We start from the raw sequence: 22,062 nt of genomic DNA, 5'->3' as shown, positions 1-22,062 counted from the left end.
AGTCTGGCCCTCCCACCCCTGTGCACCTTGCAGATCCACCCCAGCTAATACGCCAGATCCTATCAAAGCAGCACCACAAACCTGTCAGTGTGCAAGTAGCCCAGACAGAGGCCACACCAATCCATAGTGAGTCCTGCCTCTGGGAGAGGGGAAGATAAGGTACACACCAATCTGACTGTGGCCCCAGTGTGGGCTTAGGACAGACATCAGGTCTGATTGCAGCCCCGCCCACCAACACTAGTTACTCCAGACAGCACAGGGGAAGTGCCTGCAGTTCCCTGCCACTTCAGGGACTATCCAACATGACGAAATGGAAGAATTCCCCTCAAAATAAAGTCCAGGAGGTAGTGACAACTAAAGAATTGATCAAACACAATTTAAGCAATATAACGGAACAAGAATTTAGAATAATAGTCTTAAAATTAATCGCTGGGGTTGAAAAGTATAGAGGACAGCAGAGAATCTATTGCTACAGGGATCAAGGGACTAAGAAATAGTGATGAGAGCTAAAAAATGCTATAAATGAGGTGCAAAATAAAATGGAGGTGACCACAGCTCGGATTGAAGAGGCAGAGGAGAGAATAGGTGAATTAGAAAATAAAATTATGGAAAAAGAGGAAGCTGAGAAAAAGAGAGATAAAAAAATCCAGGAGTATGACGGGAGAATTAGAGAACTAAGTGATGCAATCAAGTTCAACAATATCTGTATAATAGGGATTCCAGAAGTGGAAGAGAGAGAGAAAGGGGCTGAAGGTGTACTTGAACAAATCATAGCTGAGATCTTCCCTGATCTGTGGAAGGAAACAGGCATTGAAATCCAGGAGGCACAGAGAACTCCCTTCAGATGTAACTTGAATCGATCTTCTGAGCGACATATCATAGTGAAACTGGCAAAATACAAGGATAAAGAGAAAATTCTGAAAGCACCTAGGAATAAACACGCTCTAACATATAAAAGGAGACCGATAAGACTCATGACGGATCTATCTACTGAAAATTGGCAGGCTAGAAAGGAATGGAAGGAAATCTTCAATGTGATGAACAGAAAAAATATGCAGCCCAGAATCCTTTATCCAGCAAGTCTTTCATCCAGAATAGAGAGATAAAGTTCTTCCCAAACAAACAAAAACCGAAGGAATTCATCACCACTAAACCAGACCTACAACAGATCCTAAAGGGGACTCTGTGAGTGAAATGCTGCAAGGACCACAAAGTATCAGAGACATCACTGCAAGCATGAAACCTACAGACATCACAATGACTCTAAACCCATATCTTCTATAATAACACTGAATCATAGGGTATCAGAAGGATAAAAAAAGAAGACGCATCTATTTGTTGTCTACAAGAGACTCATTTTAGACCTGAGGACACCTTCAGATCGAAAGTGAGGGGATGGAGAACTATTTATCATGCTACTGGAAGTCAAAAGAACGCTGGTGTAGCCATACTTATATCAGACAAACTAGACTTTAAATTAAAGGCTGTAACAAGAGATGAAGAAGGGCATTATATAATCATTAGAGGGTCTTTCCATCAGGAAGAACTAACAATTATAAATATCTATGCGCCAAATATGGGAGCCCCCAAATATATAAAACAGTTAATCACAAACGTAAGCAACCTTATTGATAAGAATGTGGTAATTGCAGGGTACTTTAATACTCCACTTACAAAATGGGTAGATCATCCAGACACAGGATGAATAAAGAAACAAGGGCCCTGAATGATACATTGGAAAGATGGACTTGACAGGTATATTTAGAACTCTGCATCCCAAAGCAACAGAATATACTTCTCGAGTGCACATGGAACATGCTCCAAGATAGATCACTTACTGGGTCACAAAACAGCCCTTCATAAGTATAAAGGAATTGAGATCATACCATGCATACTTTCAGACAACAATGTTATGAAGCTTTAAATCAGCCAGAGGAAAAAGTCTGGAAAACCTCCCAAAGCATGGAGGTTAAAGAAAACCCTTCTAAAGAATGAATCAGTCAACCAGGCAATTAGAGAAGAAATTAAAAAATACATGGAAAAAATGAAAATCCAACAATCCAAACGCTTTGGGATGCAGCGAAGGCAGTCCTGAGAGGAAAATACATTGCAATCTAGGCCTATATCAAGAAACAAGAACAGTCACAAAATACAAAATCTAACAGTACACCTAAAGGAAATAGAAGCAGAACAGCAAAGACACCCCCCAAACCCAGCAGAAGAAGAGAAATAATAAAGATCAGAGCAGAAATAAACAATATAGAACCTAAAAAAACTGTAGAGCAGATCAATGAAACCAAGAGTTGGTTTATTGAAAAAATAAACAAAATTGATAAACCTCTAGCCAGGCTTCTCAAAAAGAAAAGGGAGATGACCCAAATAGATAAAATCATGAACGAAAATGGAATTATTACAACCAATCCCTCAGAAATACAAGCAATTATCAGGAAATAATATGAAAAATTCTATGCCAACAAACTGGACAACCTGGAAGAAATGGACAAATTCCTAAGCACGATGCAATTCCAAAACTCAAACAGGAAGGAAAAGACAACTTGAACAGACCCATAACCAGGAAAGAAATTGAACTGGTTATCAAAAATCTCCCAACAAATAAGAGTCCAGGACCAGATCACTTCCCAGAGGAATTCTACCAGACATTTAAAGCAGAGATAATACCTCTCCTTCTCAAGCTGTTCCAAAAAATAAAAGGGAAGGAAAACGTCCAGCCTCATTCTATGAAGCCAGAATTTTTTTGATTCCTAAACCAGATACCCAGCAAAAAAAGAGAGCTAAAGGCCAATATCCCTGATGAATAGGGATGCAAAAATTCTCAATAAGATACTAGCAAATCAAATTCAACAGCATATAAGAAGAATTATTCACCATGATCAAGTGGGATTCATTCCTGGGCTGCAGGGCTAGTTCAACATCCACAAATCAATCAATGTGATACATCACATTAATAAAAGAAAAGATAAGAACCATATGATCCTGTCAATCGATGCAGAAAAAGCATTTGACAAAATTCAGCATCCTTTCATAATAAAAACCCTCGAGAAAGTCGGGATAGAAGGAACATACTTAAACACCATAAAAGCCATTTATGAAAAGCCCACAGCTAATATCATCCACAATGGGGAAAAACTGAGAGCTTTCCCCCAGGTATCAGGAACACGACAGGGATGTCCACTCTCACCGCTATTGTTTAATATAGTGTTGGAAGTGCTAGCATCACCAATCAGAAAACAAAAGGAAATCAAAGGCATCAAAATAGGCAAAGATGAAGTCAAGCTTTCACTTTTTGCAGATGACATGATATTATACATGGAAAACCGGATAGACTCCATCAAAAATCTGCTAGAACAGATAAGTGAATTCAGCAAAGTCACAGGATACAAAATCAATGTACAGAAATCAGCTGCATTCTTATACATTAATAATGCAGCAACAGAAAACAAATAAAGAATCTGATCCCGGGGTGCCTGGGTGGCTCAGTTGGTTAAGCGGCCGACTTCGGCTCAGGTCATGATCTCATGGTCCGTGAGTTCGAGCCCTGCGTTGGGCTCTGTGCTGACAGCTCAGAGCCTGGAGCATGTTTCAGATTCTGTGTCTCCCTCTCTCTGACCCTCCCACGTTCATGCTTTGTCTCTTTCTGTCTCAAAAATAAATAAACATTAAAAAAAAAAAAGGAATCTGATCCCATTCACAATTGCACCAAGAAGCATAAAATACGGAATAAACCTAACCAAAGATGTAAAAGATCTGTATGCTGAAAACTGTAGAAAGCATATGAAGGAAATTGAAGAAGATATAAAGAAATGGAAAAACATTCCGTGCTCATGGATTGGAAGAATAAATATTTTTAACATGTCAATACTACCCAACGCTATCTACACATTCAATGCAAACCCAATCAAAATTGCACCAGCATTCTTCTTGAAGCTAGAACAAGCAATCCTAAAATTTGTAAGGAACCACAAAGGACTCTGAATAGCCAAAGTAATTTTGAAGAAGACCAAAGCGGGAGCCATCACAATCCCAGGCTTTAGCCTCTACTACAAAGCTGTAATCATCAAGACATCATGGTATTGTCACAAAAAACAGACACACAGACCAATGGAATAGAATAGAAATCGCAGAATTGCACCCACAAATGTATGGCCAACTTATCTTTGACAAAGCAGGAAAGAGTATCCAATAGAAAAAAGACAGTCTCTTTAGCAAATCGTGCTGGAAAAACTAGACAGCAACATGCAGAAGGATGAAACTAAACCACTTTCTTACACCAGTCACAAAAATAAACTCAAAATGGATAAAGGACCTGAATGTGAGACAGGAAACCATCAAAACCCTAGAGGAGAAAGCAGGAAAAAACCTCTCTGACCTCATCGGCAACAATTTCTTACTTGACACAAGCCCAAAGGCAAGGGAATTAAAAGCAAAAATGAACTACTGGGACCTCATGAAGATAAAAAGCTTTACACTGCAAAGGAAACAACAATACTAAAAGGAAGCTGTCGGAATGGGAAAAGATATTTGCAAATGACATATCGGATAAAGGGCTAGTATCCAAAATCTATAAAGAGCTCGCCAAACTCCACACCTGAAAAAAAAAATAATCCAGTGAAGAAATGAGCAGAAGACATGAATAGACACTGCTCTAAAGAAGACATCCACATGGCCAAAAGGCACATGAAAAGATGCTCAATGTCGCTGCTCATCAGGGAAATACAAATCAAAGCCACACTCAGATACCACCTCTCACCAGTCAGAGTGGCTAAAATGAACAAATCAGGAGACTGTGGATGCTGGCGAGGATGTGGAGAAATGGGAACACTCTTGCACTGTTGGTGGGAATTCAAACTGGTGCAGCCACTCTTGAAAACAGTGCGGAGGTTCCCCCCCAAATTAAAAATAGATCTACCCTATGACCCAGTAATATCACTGCTAGGAATTTACCCAAGGGATACAGGAGTGCTGATGCAGAGGGGCACATGTACCCCAATGTTTATAGCAGCACTTTCAACAATAGCCAAATTATGGAAAGGGCCTAAATGTCCATCAACTGATGAAGGGATAAAGAAATTGTGGTTTATATGCACAGTGTTTACTATGTGGCAATGAGAAAGAATGAAATATGGCCTTTTGTAGCAACATGGATGGAACTGGAGAGTGTTATGCTAAGTCAAATAAGTCATAAAGAGAAAGACAGATACCATGTGGTTTCACTCCTACGTGGATCCTGAGAAACTTGACAGAAGATCATGGGGGAGGGGAAGGAAAAAAAAGGTTAGAGAGGGAGGGAGCCAAAACATAAGAGACTCTTGAAAACTGAGAATAAACTGAGAGTTGATGGGGGATGGGAGGAGGGGAGGTTGGTTGAAGGGTATTGAGGTGGGCACCTGTTGGGATGAGCACTGGGTGTTGTATGGAAACAAATTTGACAATAGGTTTCATATTAAAAACAAATAAATAAAAATAAGTAAATATATAAAATGAGTCCTTTGTAGGAAGTATATAGCTGGAGCTTGTTTTTAATCTATTCTGACAGCCTGTGTCTTTTTATTGTTTAGTGCATTTACATTCAGAGTAATTATTGATAGATATTATTTATTACCATTTTATTCCTTGTTTTTTTAAATTGTTTTTGGTGATTTTTTCTGTTCCATTCTTGTCTTTGTGTCTTTTGGTCTTTCTTTTCTATCCAAAAAGTCCCCTTTAGTTTTTCTTGTAGGGCTAGTTTAGTGGACATAAATTCCAATATTTTTTGTTTGTGTGAGAAAGTTTTAATCTCTCCTTCTATTCCAAACGATAGCCTTGGTGGATAGAATATTCTTGCCTCCAACTTTTCCCCATTCAGCACTTTGAGTATATTTTGCCACTCCCTTCTGATTTCAAGTTTTTTTTTTTTTTTTTTTTTTTTTTGAGAGATTTGAACTTATCCTTATGGGTCTTTCCTTTTAATTTAGGGACTACTTTTTTCTTGCTGCTGTAGACTTTTTCAATACATTTTACAAATCTCATTAGAATATTCTTTTGTTTTTGTTTTTAATTTTATTTTTGATTTTTAAAAATTTACATCCAAATTAGTTAGTATATAGTGAAGCAATAATTTCAGTACATTCCTTAATGAGCCTTACCCATTTAGCCCCTCCCCCCTCCCACAACCCCTCCAGCAACCCTCAGTTTGTTCTCCATATTTATGAGTCTCTTGTTTTGTCACCCTCCCTGTTTTTACATTATTTTTGTTTCCCTTCCCTTATGTTCATCTGTTTTGTCACTTAACTTCCTCATGTGAATGAAATCATATGATTTTTGTCTTTCTCTGACTAATTTAATTTAGCCTAATACCCTCCAGTTCTATCCATGTAGTTGCAAATGGCAAGATTTCACTAATTTTGATTGCCGAGTAATACTCCATTGTATATATATACCACATTTTCTTTATCCATTCATCCATCGATGGACATTTGGACTCTTTCCATACTTTGGCTATTGTTGATAGTGCCGCTGTAAACATGGGGGTGCATGTGTCTCTTCAAAGCAGCACACCTCTATCTCTTGGATAAGTGGCTAGTAGTGCAATTGCTGGGTTGTAGGACAGTTCTATTTTTAGTTTTTTGAGAAATCTCCGTACTGTTTTCCAGAGTGGCTGCACCAGTTTGCATTCCCACCAACAATGCAAAAGAGATCCTCTTTCTCCGCATCCTCGCCAGCATCTGTTGTTGCCTGAGTTGCTAATGTTCGCCATTGTGACAGGTGTAAGGTGGTATCTCATTGTGGTTTTGATTTGTATTTCCCTGATGATAGTGATGTTGAGCATTTTTTCATGTGTCGGTTGGCCATCTGGATGTCTTCTTTGGAGAAGTGTCTATTCATGTCTTTTTCCCATTTCTTCACTGGATTATTTGTTTTTTGGGTGTTGAGTTTGATAAGTTCTTTGTAGATTTTGGATACTAACCCTTTATCTGATGTCATTTGCAAATATCTTCTCCCATTCCATCGGTTGCCTTTTAGTTTTTCTGATTGTTTCCTTTACTATGCAGAAGCTTTTTATTTTGATGAGGTCCCAGTAGTTCATTTTGCTTTTGTTTCCTTTGCTTCCGGAGATGTGCTGAGTAACAAGTTGCTGGGGCTGAGTCAAAGAAATTTTTGCCTGCTTTCTCCTCCAGGATTTTCTTGGCTTCCTGTCTTACGTTTAGGTCTTTCATCCATTTTGAGTCTATTTTTGTGTATGGTGTAATAAAGTGTTCCACGTTCATTTTTCTGCTTGTTGCAGTCCAGTTTTCCCAGCACCACTTGCTGAAGAGACTGTCTTTATTCCATTGGATATTCATTCCTGCTTTGTCAAAGATTAGTTAGCCATATGTTTGTGGATTAATTTCTGGGTTCTCTATTCTGTTCCATTGATCTGGGTGTCCTTGTGTCAGTATCATACTGACTTGATGATTACAGCTTTATAATATAGCTTGAAGTCTGGGATTGTGATGCCTCCTGCTTCGGTTTTCTTTTTCAAGATTGCTTTGACTATTTGGGGTATTTTCTGGTTCCATAAAAATTTTAGGATTATTTGTTCTAGCTCTGTGAAGAATGCTGGTGTTACTTTGATAGGGATTGCATTGAATATGTAGATTGCTTTGGGTAGTGTGGACATTTTAACAATATTTGTTATTCCTACCCAGGAGCATGGAATCTTTTTCCATAGTTTTGTGTCTTATTCAAATTCTTTCACAAGCTTTCTATAGTTTGTAGTGTATAGACGTTTCACCGCTTTGGTTAGATTTATTCCTAGATATTTTATGGTTTTTCGTGCAATTGTAAATGGGATCGATTCCTTGATTTCTCTTTATGTCGCTTCATTGTTGGTGTATAGGAATGCAACCGATTTCTGTGCATTGAGTTTATATCCTGCAACTTTGCTGAATTCATGAATCAGTTCTTGAGGTTTTTTGGTGGAATCTTTTGGGTTTTCCATATAGGGTATCATGTCATCTGCAAGGAGTGCAAGTTTGACCTCCTCCTGGCCGATTTGGATGCCTTTTATTTCTATGTGTTGTCTGATTAGTGAGGCTAAGACTTCCAATACTATGTTGAATAAGAGTGGCAAGAGTGGACATCCCTGTCTTGTTTCTGACCTTAGGGGGAAAGCTCTCAGTTTTTCCCCATTGAGGATGATATTAGCATTGGGTCATTCATATATGGCATTTATGATCTTGAGGTATGCTCCGTTTATCCTTACTTTCTTGAGCGTTTTTTATCAAGAAAAGATGCTGTATTTTGTCAAATGCTTTCTCTGCATCTATTGAGAGGATCATATGGTTCTTATCTTTTCTTTTATTAATGCGATGTATCCCATTGACTGATTTGCGAATGTTGAACCAGGCATGTAGCTCAGGAATGAATCCCACTTGGTCGTGGCGAATAACTTAAAAAAAAATTTTTTTTTTCAACGTTTATTTATTTTTGGGACAGAGAGAGACAGAGCATGAACGGGGGAGGGGCAGAGAGAGAGGGAGACACAGAATCGGAAACAGGCTCCAGGCTCTGAGCCATCAGCCCAGAGCCTGACGCGGGGCTCGAACTCACGGACCGCGAGATCGTGACCTGACTGAAGTCGGACACTTAACCAACTGTGCCACCCAGGAGCCCCAACTTTTTTAATGTATTGTTGGATCCAGTTGGCTAATATCTTGGTGAGGATTTTTGCATCCATGTTCATCAGGGAAATTTGTCTATTGTTCTCCTTTTTAGTGGGGTCTCTGTCTGGTTTTGGAATCAGGGTAATGCTGGCTTCATAGAAAGAGTTTGGAAGTTTTCCTTCCATTTCTATATTTTGGAACAGTTTCAAGAGAATAGGTGTTAACTCTTCCTTAAATGTTTGGTAGATTTCCCCTGGAAAGCCATCTGGCCCTGGACTCTTGTTTTTTGGCAGAGTTTTGATTACTAATTCTGGTTCCTTACTGGTTATGGGTCTGTTCAAGTTTTCTATATCTTCCTGTTTCAGTTTTAGTACTATATACGTTTCTAGGCATTTTTCCATTTCTTCCTTATTGCCCATTTTGTTGGCATATAATTGCTCATAATATTCTCTTATTATTGTTTTTATTTCTGTTGTGTTAGTTGTGACTTCTCCTCTTTCATTCTTGATTTTATTCATTTGGGTCCTTTCCTTTTTCTTCTTGATCAAACTGGCTAGTGGTTTATCAATTTTGTTAATTCTTTCAAAGAACCAGCTTCTGATTTCCTGTATGTTCTACTGTTTTTTTTTTTTGATTTGATAGCATTATTTTCTGCTCTAATCTTTATTATTTTCTGTCTTCTGCTGGTTTTGGGTTTTATTTGCTGTTCTTTTCCAGCTCTTTAAGGCATAGGGTTGAGTTGTGTATCTGAGATCTTTCTTCCTTCTTTAGGAAAGCCTGGATTGCGATATACTTTCCTCTCATGACCGCCTTTGCTGTGTCCCAGAGGTTTTGGGTTGTGGTGTTATCATTTTCATTGACTTCCGTATACTTTTTAATTTCTTCTTTAACTGCTTGTTTAGCCCATTCATTCTTTAGTAGGATGTTCTTCAGTCTCCAAGTATTTGTTACCTTTCCAAATTTTTTTCTTGTGGTTGATTTCGAGTTTCATAGCATTGTGGTGTGGAAATATGCACGGTATGGTCTCGATCTTTTTGTAGTTACTTAGGGCTGATTTGTGTCTCAGTATATGGTCTAATCTGGAGAACGTTCCATGTGCAGTGGAGAAGAATGTATATTCTGCTGCTTTAGGATGAAATGTTCTGAATATATCTGTTAAGTCCATCTGGTCCAATGTGTCATTCAAAGCCATTGTTTCCTTATTGATTTTTTGATTAGATGATCTTTCCATTGCTGTGAGTGGGGTGTTAAAGTCTCCTACTATTATGGTATTACTATCGATGAGTTTCTTTATGTTTGTGATCAATGGATTTATCTATTTGTGTGCTCTCACATTTGGCACATGAATGTTTACAATTGTTAGGTCTTCTTTGTCTATAGATCACTTGACTATGATATAATGCCCTCTTTATCTCTTGATACTGTCTTTAAAGTCTAGATTGTCTGATATAAGTATAGCTACTCCACCTTTCTTTGTTGACCATTAGCATGATCGATGGCTCTCCATCCCCTTATTTTCAGTCTGAAGGTGTCTTTAGGTCTAAAGTGGGTCTCTTGTAAATAGCATAGAGATGGGTCTTGTTTTCTTATCCATTCTGTTACCCTATGTCTTTTGATTGGAGCATTGAGTCCATTGACGTTTAGAGTGAGTACTGAAATAGACGAATTTATTGCCATTATGATGCTTGTAGAGTTGGAGTTTCTGGTGGTGTTCTCTGGTCCATTCTAATCTTTTGTTGCTTTTGGTATATATATATATATATATATATATATATATATATATATATATATACACACACACACACACACACACATATACACACACATATATGTGTGTATATATATATGTATATATATATTTTGTATATATATGTATATATATATTATATGTATATATATATGTATATATATGTGTGTGTGTGTGTATATATATATATATCTATCTTTTTTTTTCATCTTTTCTCCCCTCAGAAAGTCCCCTTAAAATTTCTTGCAGGGCTGGTTTAGTGGTCACAAACTCCTTTAATTTTTGTTTGTCTGGGAAACTTTTTAATCTCTCCTTATATTTTGAATGACAGACTTGTTGGATAAAGAATTCTTGGCTGCATATTTTTCTGATTTAGCACACTGAATATATCCTGCCACTCCTTTCTGGACTGCCAGGTTTCTGTTGATAGGTCTGCTACAAACATGATCTGTCTTCCCTTGTAGGTTAGGGACTTTTTTTTCCCTTGCTGCTTTCATGATTCTCCTTACCTGAGTATTTTGTGAATTTGACTCTGTTATGCCTTGTTGATGTTCGGTTTTTATTGAATCTAATGGGAGTCTTCTGTGCTTCCTGTATTTTGATGTCTGTGTCTTTCCCCAGGTTAGGAAAATTTTCTGCTATGATTTGTTCACATAACCTTCTGCCCCTATTTCTCTCTTTTCCTCCTCTGGGACCCCTATGATTCTGATGTTGTTTGTTTTTAATGAGTCACTGATTTCTCTAATTCTTAAATCGTGCTCTTTTGCCTTAATTTCCCTCTTTTTTTCTGCTTCGTTATCTTCTATAAGTGTCCTCTATATCGCTGATTCTCTGTTCTGCCTCGTGCATCCTTGCCGCCGCTGCATCCATCCATGATTGCAGCTCAGTTATAGCATTTTTCATTTCATTCTGGCTAGTTTTTACTTGTTTTATCTCTGCAGAAAGGGCTCCTAATCTCTTTTCGACTCCAGCTAGTATTCTTATTATTGTGATTCTAAATTCTGGTTCAGACATCTTGCTTGTGTTTGTGTTGGTTAAATTCCTGGCTGTCGTTTCTTTGTGCTCTTTCTTTTGGTGTGAATTTGTGGGGGGCCGGGCCCCGGTGCCAGGCTGAGACCGGGTCGAGCAATGTTCCCTGTTGACTCAGCCAACCCAGTGGTTCCCCCTCCCATTCATGTGGGAGGCCAGGCCCCGGTGCCAAGCTGAGACCAGGTCGAGCAACGTTCCCTGTTGACTTAGCCAACCCGGTAGTTCCCCCTCCCATTCCCCCACTTTCAAGGGCATACAAAAGCCTTGTCAAGGCTGAGAAAGTTAATTCCTGAAGCCTGTGGTCTGCAGGTGTTGGCAGTAATGCTACCTCCCTTTTTCTACCCCGAGTCAGATAGAAACCAACATGGGAGGGGCGCCTGGTTGGCGCAGTCGGTTAAGCGTCCGACTTCAGCCAGGTCACGATCTCGCGGTCCGTGAGTTTGAGCCCCTGGATGAATTAGCATCTTAAAGGTGACACAGAGATACACAAGTACATCCATTCTATAATGGAGTCAGTGTCAGACAAAAGTGTGTATATGTGCATCTTATCTCTAGCAACTGTTGCACTATAACATCCATCAGCGTGAGAATGGAGTATTAGAGCTCCTCTAACTTTATACCATTTATGATAGGTTTTTGTTCAACAAGTGAGAGAAAATGAAATGATTCTAAATGAAACCAATTACAGTCTATGATATTTCAATTTCTTACGTATTTGTGAATCTTTGAATTTGAAAAATGTATTGTTTAGATTATAGTCTTCTAAAGAGTTATTGAAAGAATTAGCCACTAACGTGCTCAGTGAAGAACGTTAATATCTATTTCTCATTGTGGGTTTCTTAGTGCATCATTCGTCAAGCTGTGATGTGTAGCTCAGTTGAAAGGGATGCTTTTGGGGCATCTGGGTGGCTCAGTCGGTTATGCGTCCAACTTCGGCTCAGTTCATGATCTCATGGTACATGGGTTCGAGTCTCATGTCAGGTTCTGTGCTGACAGCTTAGAGCCTGGAGCCTGCTACAGATTGTGTGTCTCCCTCTCTCTCTGCCCCTCCCCCACTCATGCTGTGTCTCTCTCTGTCTCAAAAATAAACAAACATTAAAAAAATAAAAAAATTAGAAAGGTTTGCTTTTATTTGAAACGTAAGTCACTGTGAATTTCCTGGTCTGAAACTGGTCATTATAAACAGGCTTGCTGGTTAATTTGATCCAATCAGAGGTAAACTTCTTGCATAAAATCCTGGAGGTGACCTTATGAAAAATAACTATGGAGTAAATATATTGTATTGTGTGTGTATTTCCACACTGAGTATGTGTAACTTTAATAGATACTCTTTTACTGGGAGTTTAGTGGGCTGGCAGGAATATTTGTTGCCCAAGCTGAGGGCCAACCTTACAAAAAGATAAATGTGTTGAGCAAAACATGATTCATGGGTACAATATCTAAGAAAGTGCATGGCTTAGTTTCTAGAATTATTAAGGCCCTGGGGATTGGCAACCCCTGAAGGTATATAATATCATGATGATGCAGGCCATAGTGGTATATTTGGAAATTTCCTAAGACACGTTCCCTGAAGGCTTGGATATTCTGTTTAATTTATCTCTATTGTCCTTCAGTTAAAAAATACATCATTTGAATGAGTACTGAAAAACAATGCAGAAGGAAAACAATCCAGAAGGAAAATATGAAAACTTCAAAGTTTTATGGTTACAAGAAGTAAAATATAATTCAATTTATTTATATACTTGTTGCTGGGAAGAATGGGAGTCAATAAAGGACTTGCAGAGGAACAATTTCAATAAATTAGTATAAAATCCTGGATGGAAAGAGTAATGGAAATATTATTTTAAGGAGAAATTTCCAATTGTTAGAGAAGAGCTAGGTAATGTATTTTTTAAAAGATTTTTTAAGACTTTTAAAACTTTTTATTACAGATACATTGTAACATGTTCAAAAGTGCACAGATGAGTATAAAGAACCATGGATCCATCACCTGGTTTCAACAATTATCATCATATGGCTATCTTAGCTTATGTTAAGAAAAACCCAAATATTATCACATTGGACTTAGTTGCAAATCATTTGTAAAGAAAAATAACTTCTCCTTTACCCACTATTTTAGTATTCCCATAATGTGATTCATTCAGGAAAGACACAATAAATGTTTATTTCTTTCCACATTTTATATCAAATTTTCAGATAAAATTTATTGTTTTACAAACTTCCAAATTTGATCAGTAAGGTTTTTTTGAAAATCATAAATTTATTTATTTTCAATATAATTTATTTTCAAATTGGTTTCCATACAACACCCAGTGTTCATCCCATCAAGTGCCCTCCTCAATGCCCATCACTCACTTTCCCCTCTCCCCCATCCCTATCAACCCTCAGTTTGTTCTCAGTATCCAAGAGTCTCTTATGCTTTGCCTCCCTCCCTCTCTGTAACTTTTTTTCCCCTTCCCCTTCCCCATGGTCTTCCGTTAAGTTTCTCCATATCCACATATGAGTGAAAACATATGGTAACTGTCTTTCTCTGACTGACTTATTTCACTTAGCATAATACCCTCCAGTTCCTTCCAGGTTGCTGCAAATGGCCAGATTTAATTTTTGTCATTGCCACGTGGTATTCCATTGTATATGTAAACCACATTTTCTTTGTCCATTCATCAGTTGATGGACATTTAGGCTCTTTCTATAATTTGGCTATTGTTGAAAGTGCTGCTATAAACATTGGGGTACATGTGCCCCTATGCATCAGCACTCTTGTATCCCTTGGGTAAATTCCTAGCAGTGCTACTGCTGGGTCATAGGGTAGATCTTTTTTTTAAATTTTTTGAGGAACCTCCACACTTTTTCCAGACTGGCTGCGCCAGTTTGCATTCCTACCAACAGTGCAAGAGGATTCCCGTTTTCCACATCCTCTCCAGCATGTATAGTCTCCTCATTTGTTCATTTTAGCCACTATGACCGGTGTGAAGTGGTATCTGAGTGTGGTTTTGATTTGTATTTCCCTGATGATGAGTGATGTTGATCATATTTTTATGTGTCTGTTGGCCATCTGGATATCTTCTTTAGAGAAGTGTCTATTCATGTATTCTGCCCATTTCTTCACTGGATCCTGTATTTTTTGGGTGTGGAGTTTGGTGAGCTCTTTATAGATTTTAGATACTAGCCCTTTGTCCGATGTCATTTGCAAATATCTTTTCCCATTCTGTAGGTTGTCTTTTAGTTTTCTTGGTTGTTTCCTTTGCAGTGCAGAAGCTTTTTATCTTCATGAGGTCCCAAGAGTTCATTTTTGCTCTTAATTCCCTTGCCTTTGGAGATGTGTGGAGTAAGAAGTTTCTGTGACTGAGTTCAAAGAGGTTTTTTCCTGCTTTCTCCTCTAGGGTTTTGATGGTTTCCTGTATTACATTCAGTTCCTTAATCTATTTTGACTTTATTTTTGTGAATTGTGTAAGAAAGTGGTCTAGTTTCATTTTTCTGCTTGTTGTTGTCCAGCTCTCCCAGCACAATTTGTTAAAGAGACTGTCTTTTTTCCATTGGATGTTCTTTCCTGCTTTGTCAAAGATTAGTTGGCTGTACATTTGTGGGTCCAATTCTGGAGTCTCTGTTCTATTCCATTGGTCTATGTGTCTGTTTTTGTGCCAATACCATGCTGTCTTGATGAGTACAGCTTTGTAGTAGAGGCTAAAGCCTGGGATTGTGATGCTTTCCACTTTGGTTTTCTTATTTAATACTACTTTGGCTATTCATGGTCTTTTGTGGTTCCTTACAAATTTTAGGATTTCTTGTTCTAGCTTCAAGAAGAATGCTGGTGCCATTTTGATTGGGATTGCATTGAATGTGTAGATTGCTTTGTGTAGTATTGACATTTTAACAATATTTATTCTTCCAGTCCATGAGCATGGAATGTTTTTCCATTTCTTTGTATCTTCTTCAATTTCCTTCATAAACTTGGTATAGTTTTTAGCACACAGATCTTTTACATCTTTTGGTAGGTTTATTTGTAGGTATTTTATGCTTCTTAGTGCAATTGTGAATGGGATCAGTTTCTTTGTCTTTCTGTTGCTTAATTATTGTTGTATAAAAATGAAACCTATTTCTGTATGTTGATTTTGTACCTTGCTACTTTGCTGAATTCACGTATCAGTTCTAGCAGACTTTCGTGGAGTCTGTCGGGTTTTCCACATATAGTATCATGTCACCTGTGAAAAGTAAAATTTGATGTCTTCTTTGCCAATTTGGATGCCTTTTATTTCATTTTGTTGTCTGATTGCTGATGCTAAAGTGTTAAACAACACTGTTTAACTGATTGCTGATGCTAAACTGTTAAAGAACACTGTTTACAGACCGTTAAACAGTGATGAGAGTGGACATCCCTATCGTGTTCCTGATTTCAGGGGGAAAGCTCTCAGTTTTTCCCCATTGAGGGTTGTATTAGCTGTGGGCTTTTCATAAATGACTTTTATGATGTTTAAGTATTTCCTTCTATCCTGACCTTCTTGAGGGTTTTTATCAAGAAAGGATGCTGAATTTTGGCAGATGCTTTTTCTGCATCTATCGACAGGATCATATGGTTCTTATCTTTTCTTTTATTAATGCGATGTATCCCATTGATTGATTTGCAAATATTGAACCAGTCCTGCAGCCCAGGAATGAATCCCGCTTGATCATGGTGAATAGTTCTTTTTATATGCTGTTGAATTCCATTTGCTAGTATATTGTTGAGGATTTTTGCATCCATATTCATCAGGGATATTGGCCTGTAGTTACTTTTTGTTGGGTGTCTGTCTGGATTGGGAATCAATGTAATGCTTCATGGAATGAGACTGGAAGTTTACCTTACCTTTCCATTTTTTGGAATAGTTTGAGAAGGATATGTATTCACTTTGCTTTAAATGTCTGGTAGAATTCCCCAGGGAAGCCCTCTGGTCAGGACTCTAATTTGTTGGGAGATTTTTGATAAATGATTCGATTTCTTCACTAGTTATGGGTCTGTTCAAATTTTCTATTTCTTCTCATTTGAGTTTTGGTAGTGGGTGGGTGTTTAGGAATTTGTCCATTTCTTCCAGGTTGTCCAATTTGTTGGCATATGATTTTTCATAGTATTCTATGATAATTGCTTGTATTTCTGAGGGATTGGTTATAATAAATCCATTTTCATTTGTGATTTTATCTATTTGGGTCATCTCTCTTTGCTTTTTGAGAAGCCTGGCTAGTGGTTTATCAATTTTATTTTTTCAAAGACCAACTCTTGGTTTCATTGATCTGTTCTATTGTGTTTTTGGATTCTATATTATTTCTGCTCTGCTCTTTATTATTTATCTTCTTCTGCTTGGTTTGGGGTGTCTTTACTGTTCTGCTTCTATTTCCTTTAGGTGTGCTGTTAGATTTTGTAATTGGGATTTTTCTTGTTTCTTGAGATAGGCTGGGATTGCAATGTATTTTCCTCTTAGGACTGCCATTGCTGCATCCCAAAAGGTTTGGATTGTATTTTCTTTTTAATTTGTTTCCACATATTTTTAAATTTCTTCTCTAATTCCTGGTTGACCCATTCATTCTTTAGTAGGATGTTCTTTAACCTACATGCTTTTGGAGGTTTTTCAGACTTTTTCCTGTGGTTGATTTCATTTCATAGCAGTGTGATCTGAAAGTGTGCATGGTATGATCTCAATTCTTTCATATTTATTTAGGGCTGTTTTGTGACCCATATGTGATGTATCTTGGAGAATGTTCAATGTACACTCGAGAAGAAGGTATATTCTGTTGTTTTGGGATGCGGAGTTCTAAATGTATCTGTCAAGTCCATCTGTCCAATGTATCATTAGGGCCATTGTTTCTGTATTGATTCTCTGTCTTGATGATCTGTCCATTGTTGTAAGTGGAGTATTAAAGTCCCGTGCATTCTTACCAGTAAGTTGCTTATGTTTGTGATTTATTGTTTTATATATTTGGGCACTACAAATTCAGTGCATAGACATTTGTAATTGTTAGCTCTTCCTGATGGATAGACCCTGTAATTATGATATAATCCTCTTTTTCATCTCTTGTTACAACCTTTAATTTAAAGTCTATTTTTTTCTGATATAAATATGGCTACTCTAGATTTCTTTTGACTTCCAGTAGCATGATAGATAGTTCTCCATCCCCTTACTTTCAATCTGAAGGTGCCCTCGGGTCTAAAATGAGTCTTGTGTAGACAGCAAATAGATGGGTCTTGGTTGTTTTTTTTTTTTTTTTTATTTTTATATCCATTCTGATATGCTATGTCTTTTGATTGGAGCATTTAGCCCATTTACATTCAGTGTTATTATTGAAAGATAAGCGTTTAGAATCCTGTGTTCTCTGTAGGTTTCATGCTTGTAGTGATGTCTCTGATATTCTGTGGTTCTTGCAACATTTCATTCACAGAGTCCCCTTAGAATTTTGTGTAGGGCTGGTTTGGTGGTGATGAATTCTTTCAGTTTTTGTTTGTTTGGGAAAACTTTTATATCTGTTTCTATTCTGAATTACAGACATGTTGGATAAAGTATTCTTGGCTGCATATTTTTCCTGTTAATCACATTGAAGATTTCCTGCCATTCTTTTCTGGCCTGCCAAATTTCAGTAGATAGGTCTGCTACTACCCCTATGTGTCTACCTTTGTGTGTTAAGGCCTGTTTATACCTAGCTGCTTTCATAATTCTCTTTATCCTTGTATTTTGCCAGTTTCACTATGATATGTCATGCAGATCGATTCAAGTTATGTCTGAAGGGAGTTCTCTGTGCCTCTTTGATTTCAATGCCTGTTTTCTTCCCCAGGTTGAGGAAGGTATCAGCTATGATTTGATCAAGTATACCTTCATCCCTTTTCTCTCTCTTCTTCTTCTTCTGGAAGTCCTATGATATGGATATTGTTCCATTTGGTTGAATCAATTAGTTCTCTAATTCTACTCTTGTGGTCCTAGATTTTCTCATCTCTCTTTTTCTCAGCTTCCTCTTTTTCCATAATGTTATCTTCTAATTCACCTATTCTTCCCTCTGCCTCTTCAATCCGTGCTGGAACTCTGGCTACCTCCATTTTGTTTTGCACCTCATTTATAGCATTTTTAAATTCATCATGACTATTTTTTAGTCTCTTGATCTGTAGCAATAGATTGTCTACTGTCTTCTATGCTTTTTTCAACCCGTGATTAATTTATGACTTTTATTCTAAATTCTTGTTCAGTTTTGTTGCTTAAATCTGTTTTGATCGGTTCTTTAGCTGTCACTTCTTATAGGAATTTGTTTTGAGGAGAATTCTTCCATTTCTTATATGCTCTGCATCCCTATATTAAAGGGAGGGCATACCGTGTCAGGGCCTGGCCGTTCAGAAGGTGTTTTTTGGAGAGTGTTATTTGCTGTCTGTTATTGTTACTTTGGGTATTTTACTTCCCTACTCATAGTGATGTTTTGGACCCTCCACCAGGTGTTCTTTGATATGTTTCTGAAGTAGCCCTGTAAAGGAAAACAAACAGACAGACAAACAGGAAAAAAAACCATGCAAACAAGAAATCAATCAAACAAACAAACAAAAACAAACAAACAAAAGAATCCAAAAGCAAAAAACCGGAAACACTGGCTACAAGTAAGGAACAGGGTGGAGGCAGTGGTGATGGAAGATCACATACAGAGAAATGACAGCAGTGGGGAGAAAGAGAAAAGTAAACATTGAGCAGGCAGAGAGACTAAAAGCCTTAATCCAGAGAGAGATAAAGGAAAATAAGGAAGGAGGCAGGGATAAAGAAACAAAGATAAAGTTACCCAGATGGAGAAACTTTATGGCTTGATTATTCCAGAGAGAGAGAAAGGAATGTAAAGAAGGTGTAGAACATGTATCAAGAGAATGGATTAAATATGTCTGTTTAAACAAACAAATAACCAGAGTAACCAGTCTAGAGGAGGGAAGAGATAAGAAGGAGAAATAGGGTGGAGAATATATCTATATATCAAGAATTGTGCTAGAATTAATCCAGGCAATGCACCAGTGCTGGTCTCGAGGAGGGGTCCATCTGGTTCCACAGCATCTATCCCGCTCCAGTAGATAAGCAGTTACCTGGTGCAGAAGGGTGTGGTTTGGTGTAGGCTGGTCCCGCCTCCACTGTGGGCCCCTCACACTGATCCCTGAGGTCCCATATGGGTGGTGGTGGGAGAAAAATGGCGACCCCCCAGTCTCTTCTCCACGACTTGGTGTCCCAAATTGCTCCTTTGGAGCCATCCTCACTGTGCTGCAAGTACAGATGAGGCTGTCTGTCTTGCTTTGCCAACTCTTTTGCCCCAGAACTTGGATGGGAATTAAACTCCCACTCTGTGTGCCCTGGTACTGGGGAAGCACCTCCCGATAAGAGGTCCTAGCTGGTTTGTCCTGCGCTGCAGCCCTGCAGGGGAGGGAACCAGCTTCTGCACCCCTGTGTACTGCACCCCTGATATATCACTGAACCTGGAGGTGGCTCCCCTCCTCCACATGTGTGTGTACAGGGCAATCAGCACCAGTCCGAAGATGGAATCTGCAGTTAGAGATTATCTAGCCTGCAGTTAGAGATGGGATCCCTCTCTGTCCCAGTCCAAGTTTTTTTTTCTCTTGTCCAGATACAGTCCTACACTTCCCCAGCTGCTCTTTCTCTTACCTTTGTGTCTCCTCAGAAGGGGATCCCTCCCCTCTGTTCCTAGGCAGCCTGTTTTTTCTCCCCCAGTTTTCAATTGCCCACCTATGGTCTCTCAGGTTGTCCTGGTTTCTCCGTGGTATACTCAGTCTCTTTTCCTCCCAGACTCTCGGGGTTCAAAGTCCTTTGGCCTCAGCTCTTCATTGTTTGGAAGACACAGGAAGTACAGATCCCCCTACTTCTCTGCCATGTTGGCTGTCCCCCAGAAATCATAAATTTAAACATATTGTGTTTCAATCATTATTCTTAGTGATGCTGATTGCCTCCACTTTGGGAAGTAGACACCCCTTCAAAATGGTTCCTAATTTCCTTATTCCCTCTTTCCTTCCTTCCTTCCTTCCTTCCTTCCTTCCTTTCTCCTTTTGTAAGTTGTTTTCCAACACAAAAGCCCTGCTGGCCGTATCAGGTGGATAGAAGGGGATGTTATTTACCATAGAAGTAGCAAGTCTGGGAAGAAATAAATGAGTGTCCAGTGTAATCCTATGTTAAAGTAAACCTTTCATGTGAAATATTTTCTTAATATTTGTACATATATCCATTACTGTATTTAATCACATTTCATAATTGTATATTTGCTTATCTGTGTCCCTGATTAGTCTTGAAGCTTTTTAAGTGTGTGAATTTAGCTTACTTTATGTATCTGTGTCTCTGTCTCCTTGTAATTTCTGTGTACTTCCTACTTCTTTACAAAGTCCATGCCTAGTACAATCCTAGTACATGGTAAACATCCAATAAATGCCCTTTGCATAAATGAATCAATTCATGTTGGTGAAGGTCAATACTATTTCTCTATCTCTTTTCTGTCAAACTCATGCCTTTGTTTACCATTTTTCTACATACAGTATTCTTTTTATTGCTCTCTTTACATCTTTGTTTCTTAAAGTGTAGATTAGAGGGTTAAGGGTGGGTGTGAAAATTGTGTAAAAGAGAGTAAGGAACTTCCCCTCATCTTGGGATGTGCTATTCTGTGGCTTCATGTACATATAAATGACTGTTCCATAAAAGAGAGTTACTACTGTGAGGTGGGAACCGCATGTATTAAGGACCTTATGCCACCTTGCTGTTGACTTGATCCTCACAACAGCTTGAGTGATAATTGCATATGAGATGAGAATTAGTGATAGAGGTACTAGAAGAAATATCACTCCAAGAGCAAAGACTACAATCTCAATTACTTTTGAGTAGATACAAGCCATCTTGAGCAAGGCTGGCATCTCACAGAAAAAATTATCGACCTCCCGGTGCCCACATCTTGGCAACTTCAAAGTCAGGGAGCAAAGAATGAAGGCACTACCAAGACCACCTAACCAGGCTGTGAGAACCATCTTCTGGCAAAGCTGATGGTGCATTATTATTGTGTAGTAAAGAGGTTGACAAACAGCAGCATAGCGGTCATAGGCCATCACAGCCAAGAGAAGACATTCTGTGGCTCCAAAGTCAAGGGCAAAGAAGAATTGGAGCACACACCCTCCATAGGTAATAGACTTTGTTGGACCCCATAGATTTACCAGCATCTGTGGGATGATGCTAGTTGCATAACAGAGGTCCAGAAAAGACAAATTGGATAGGAAGAAATACATGGGAGTATGGAGCTGGCTGTCTAGGTTAGATACAAGAATGATGGTTGTGTTTCCTACCAGAGTCACAATATAGAAGATGAAGACAATCCCAGAGATGATGTGTTCTAATTGGGGCCAATCAGAAAACCCCAGCAGGATGAAATCTGTCATGGAACTTCTATTGTTTGTGTCCATAGCTCCTTATGAAGGTCTAGAAGGCAATAGTATGGTAATAAAAAATAGTATCATTCTTAAGTAGAAATAAAAATTTCTAAAGTTTCCCATGCGTATCCCAAGTTCACTTCTTTGTGTTCTCTCTCCCATTTGGAGCACCTCTTTTAACAGTTTCTCTGTGTTCAGTGCCCAAAACCTCTCTGTTTACTTATAACCAGAGTGGTCCTAAAAAT

The 22,062-nt window shown here is 38.4% G+C and overlaps 1 protein-coding gene across 1 annotated transcript; it reads right to left on the bottom strand.

The window, feature by feature from the left end:
• Positions 1-20,917: 20,917 nt before the first annotated feature.
• LOC125165835 (olfactory receptor 2W1-like) lies at positions 20,918-21,850 on the bottom strand. The gene has a single exon (XM_047859232.1). It carries the CDS (start codon positions 21,848-21,850, stop codon positions 20,918-20,920), a length of 933 nt encoding a protein of 310 aa, XP_047715188.1.
• Positions 21,851-22,062: the final 212 nt, after the last annotated feature.

Source organism: Prionailurus viverrinus, chromosome B2 (genome assembly GCF_022837055.1).
Source record: "Prionailurus viverrinus isolate Anna chromosome B2, UM_Priviv_1.0, whole genome shotgun sequence".
NCBI lineage: Eukaryota > Metazoa > Chordata > Mammalia > Carnivora > Felidae > Prionailurus > Prionailurus viverrinus.
This window is presented reverse-complemented; position numbering and strand designations above follow the sequence as displayed.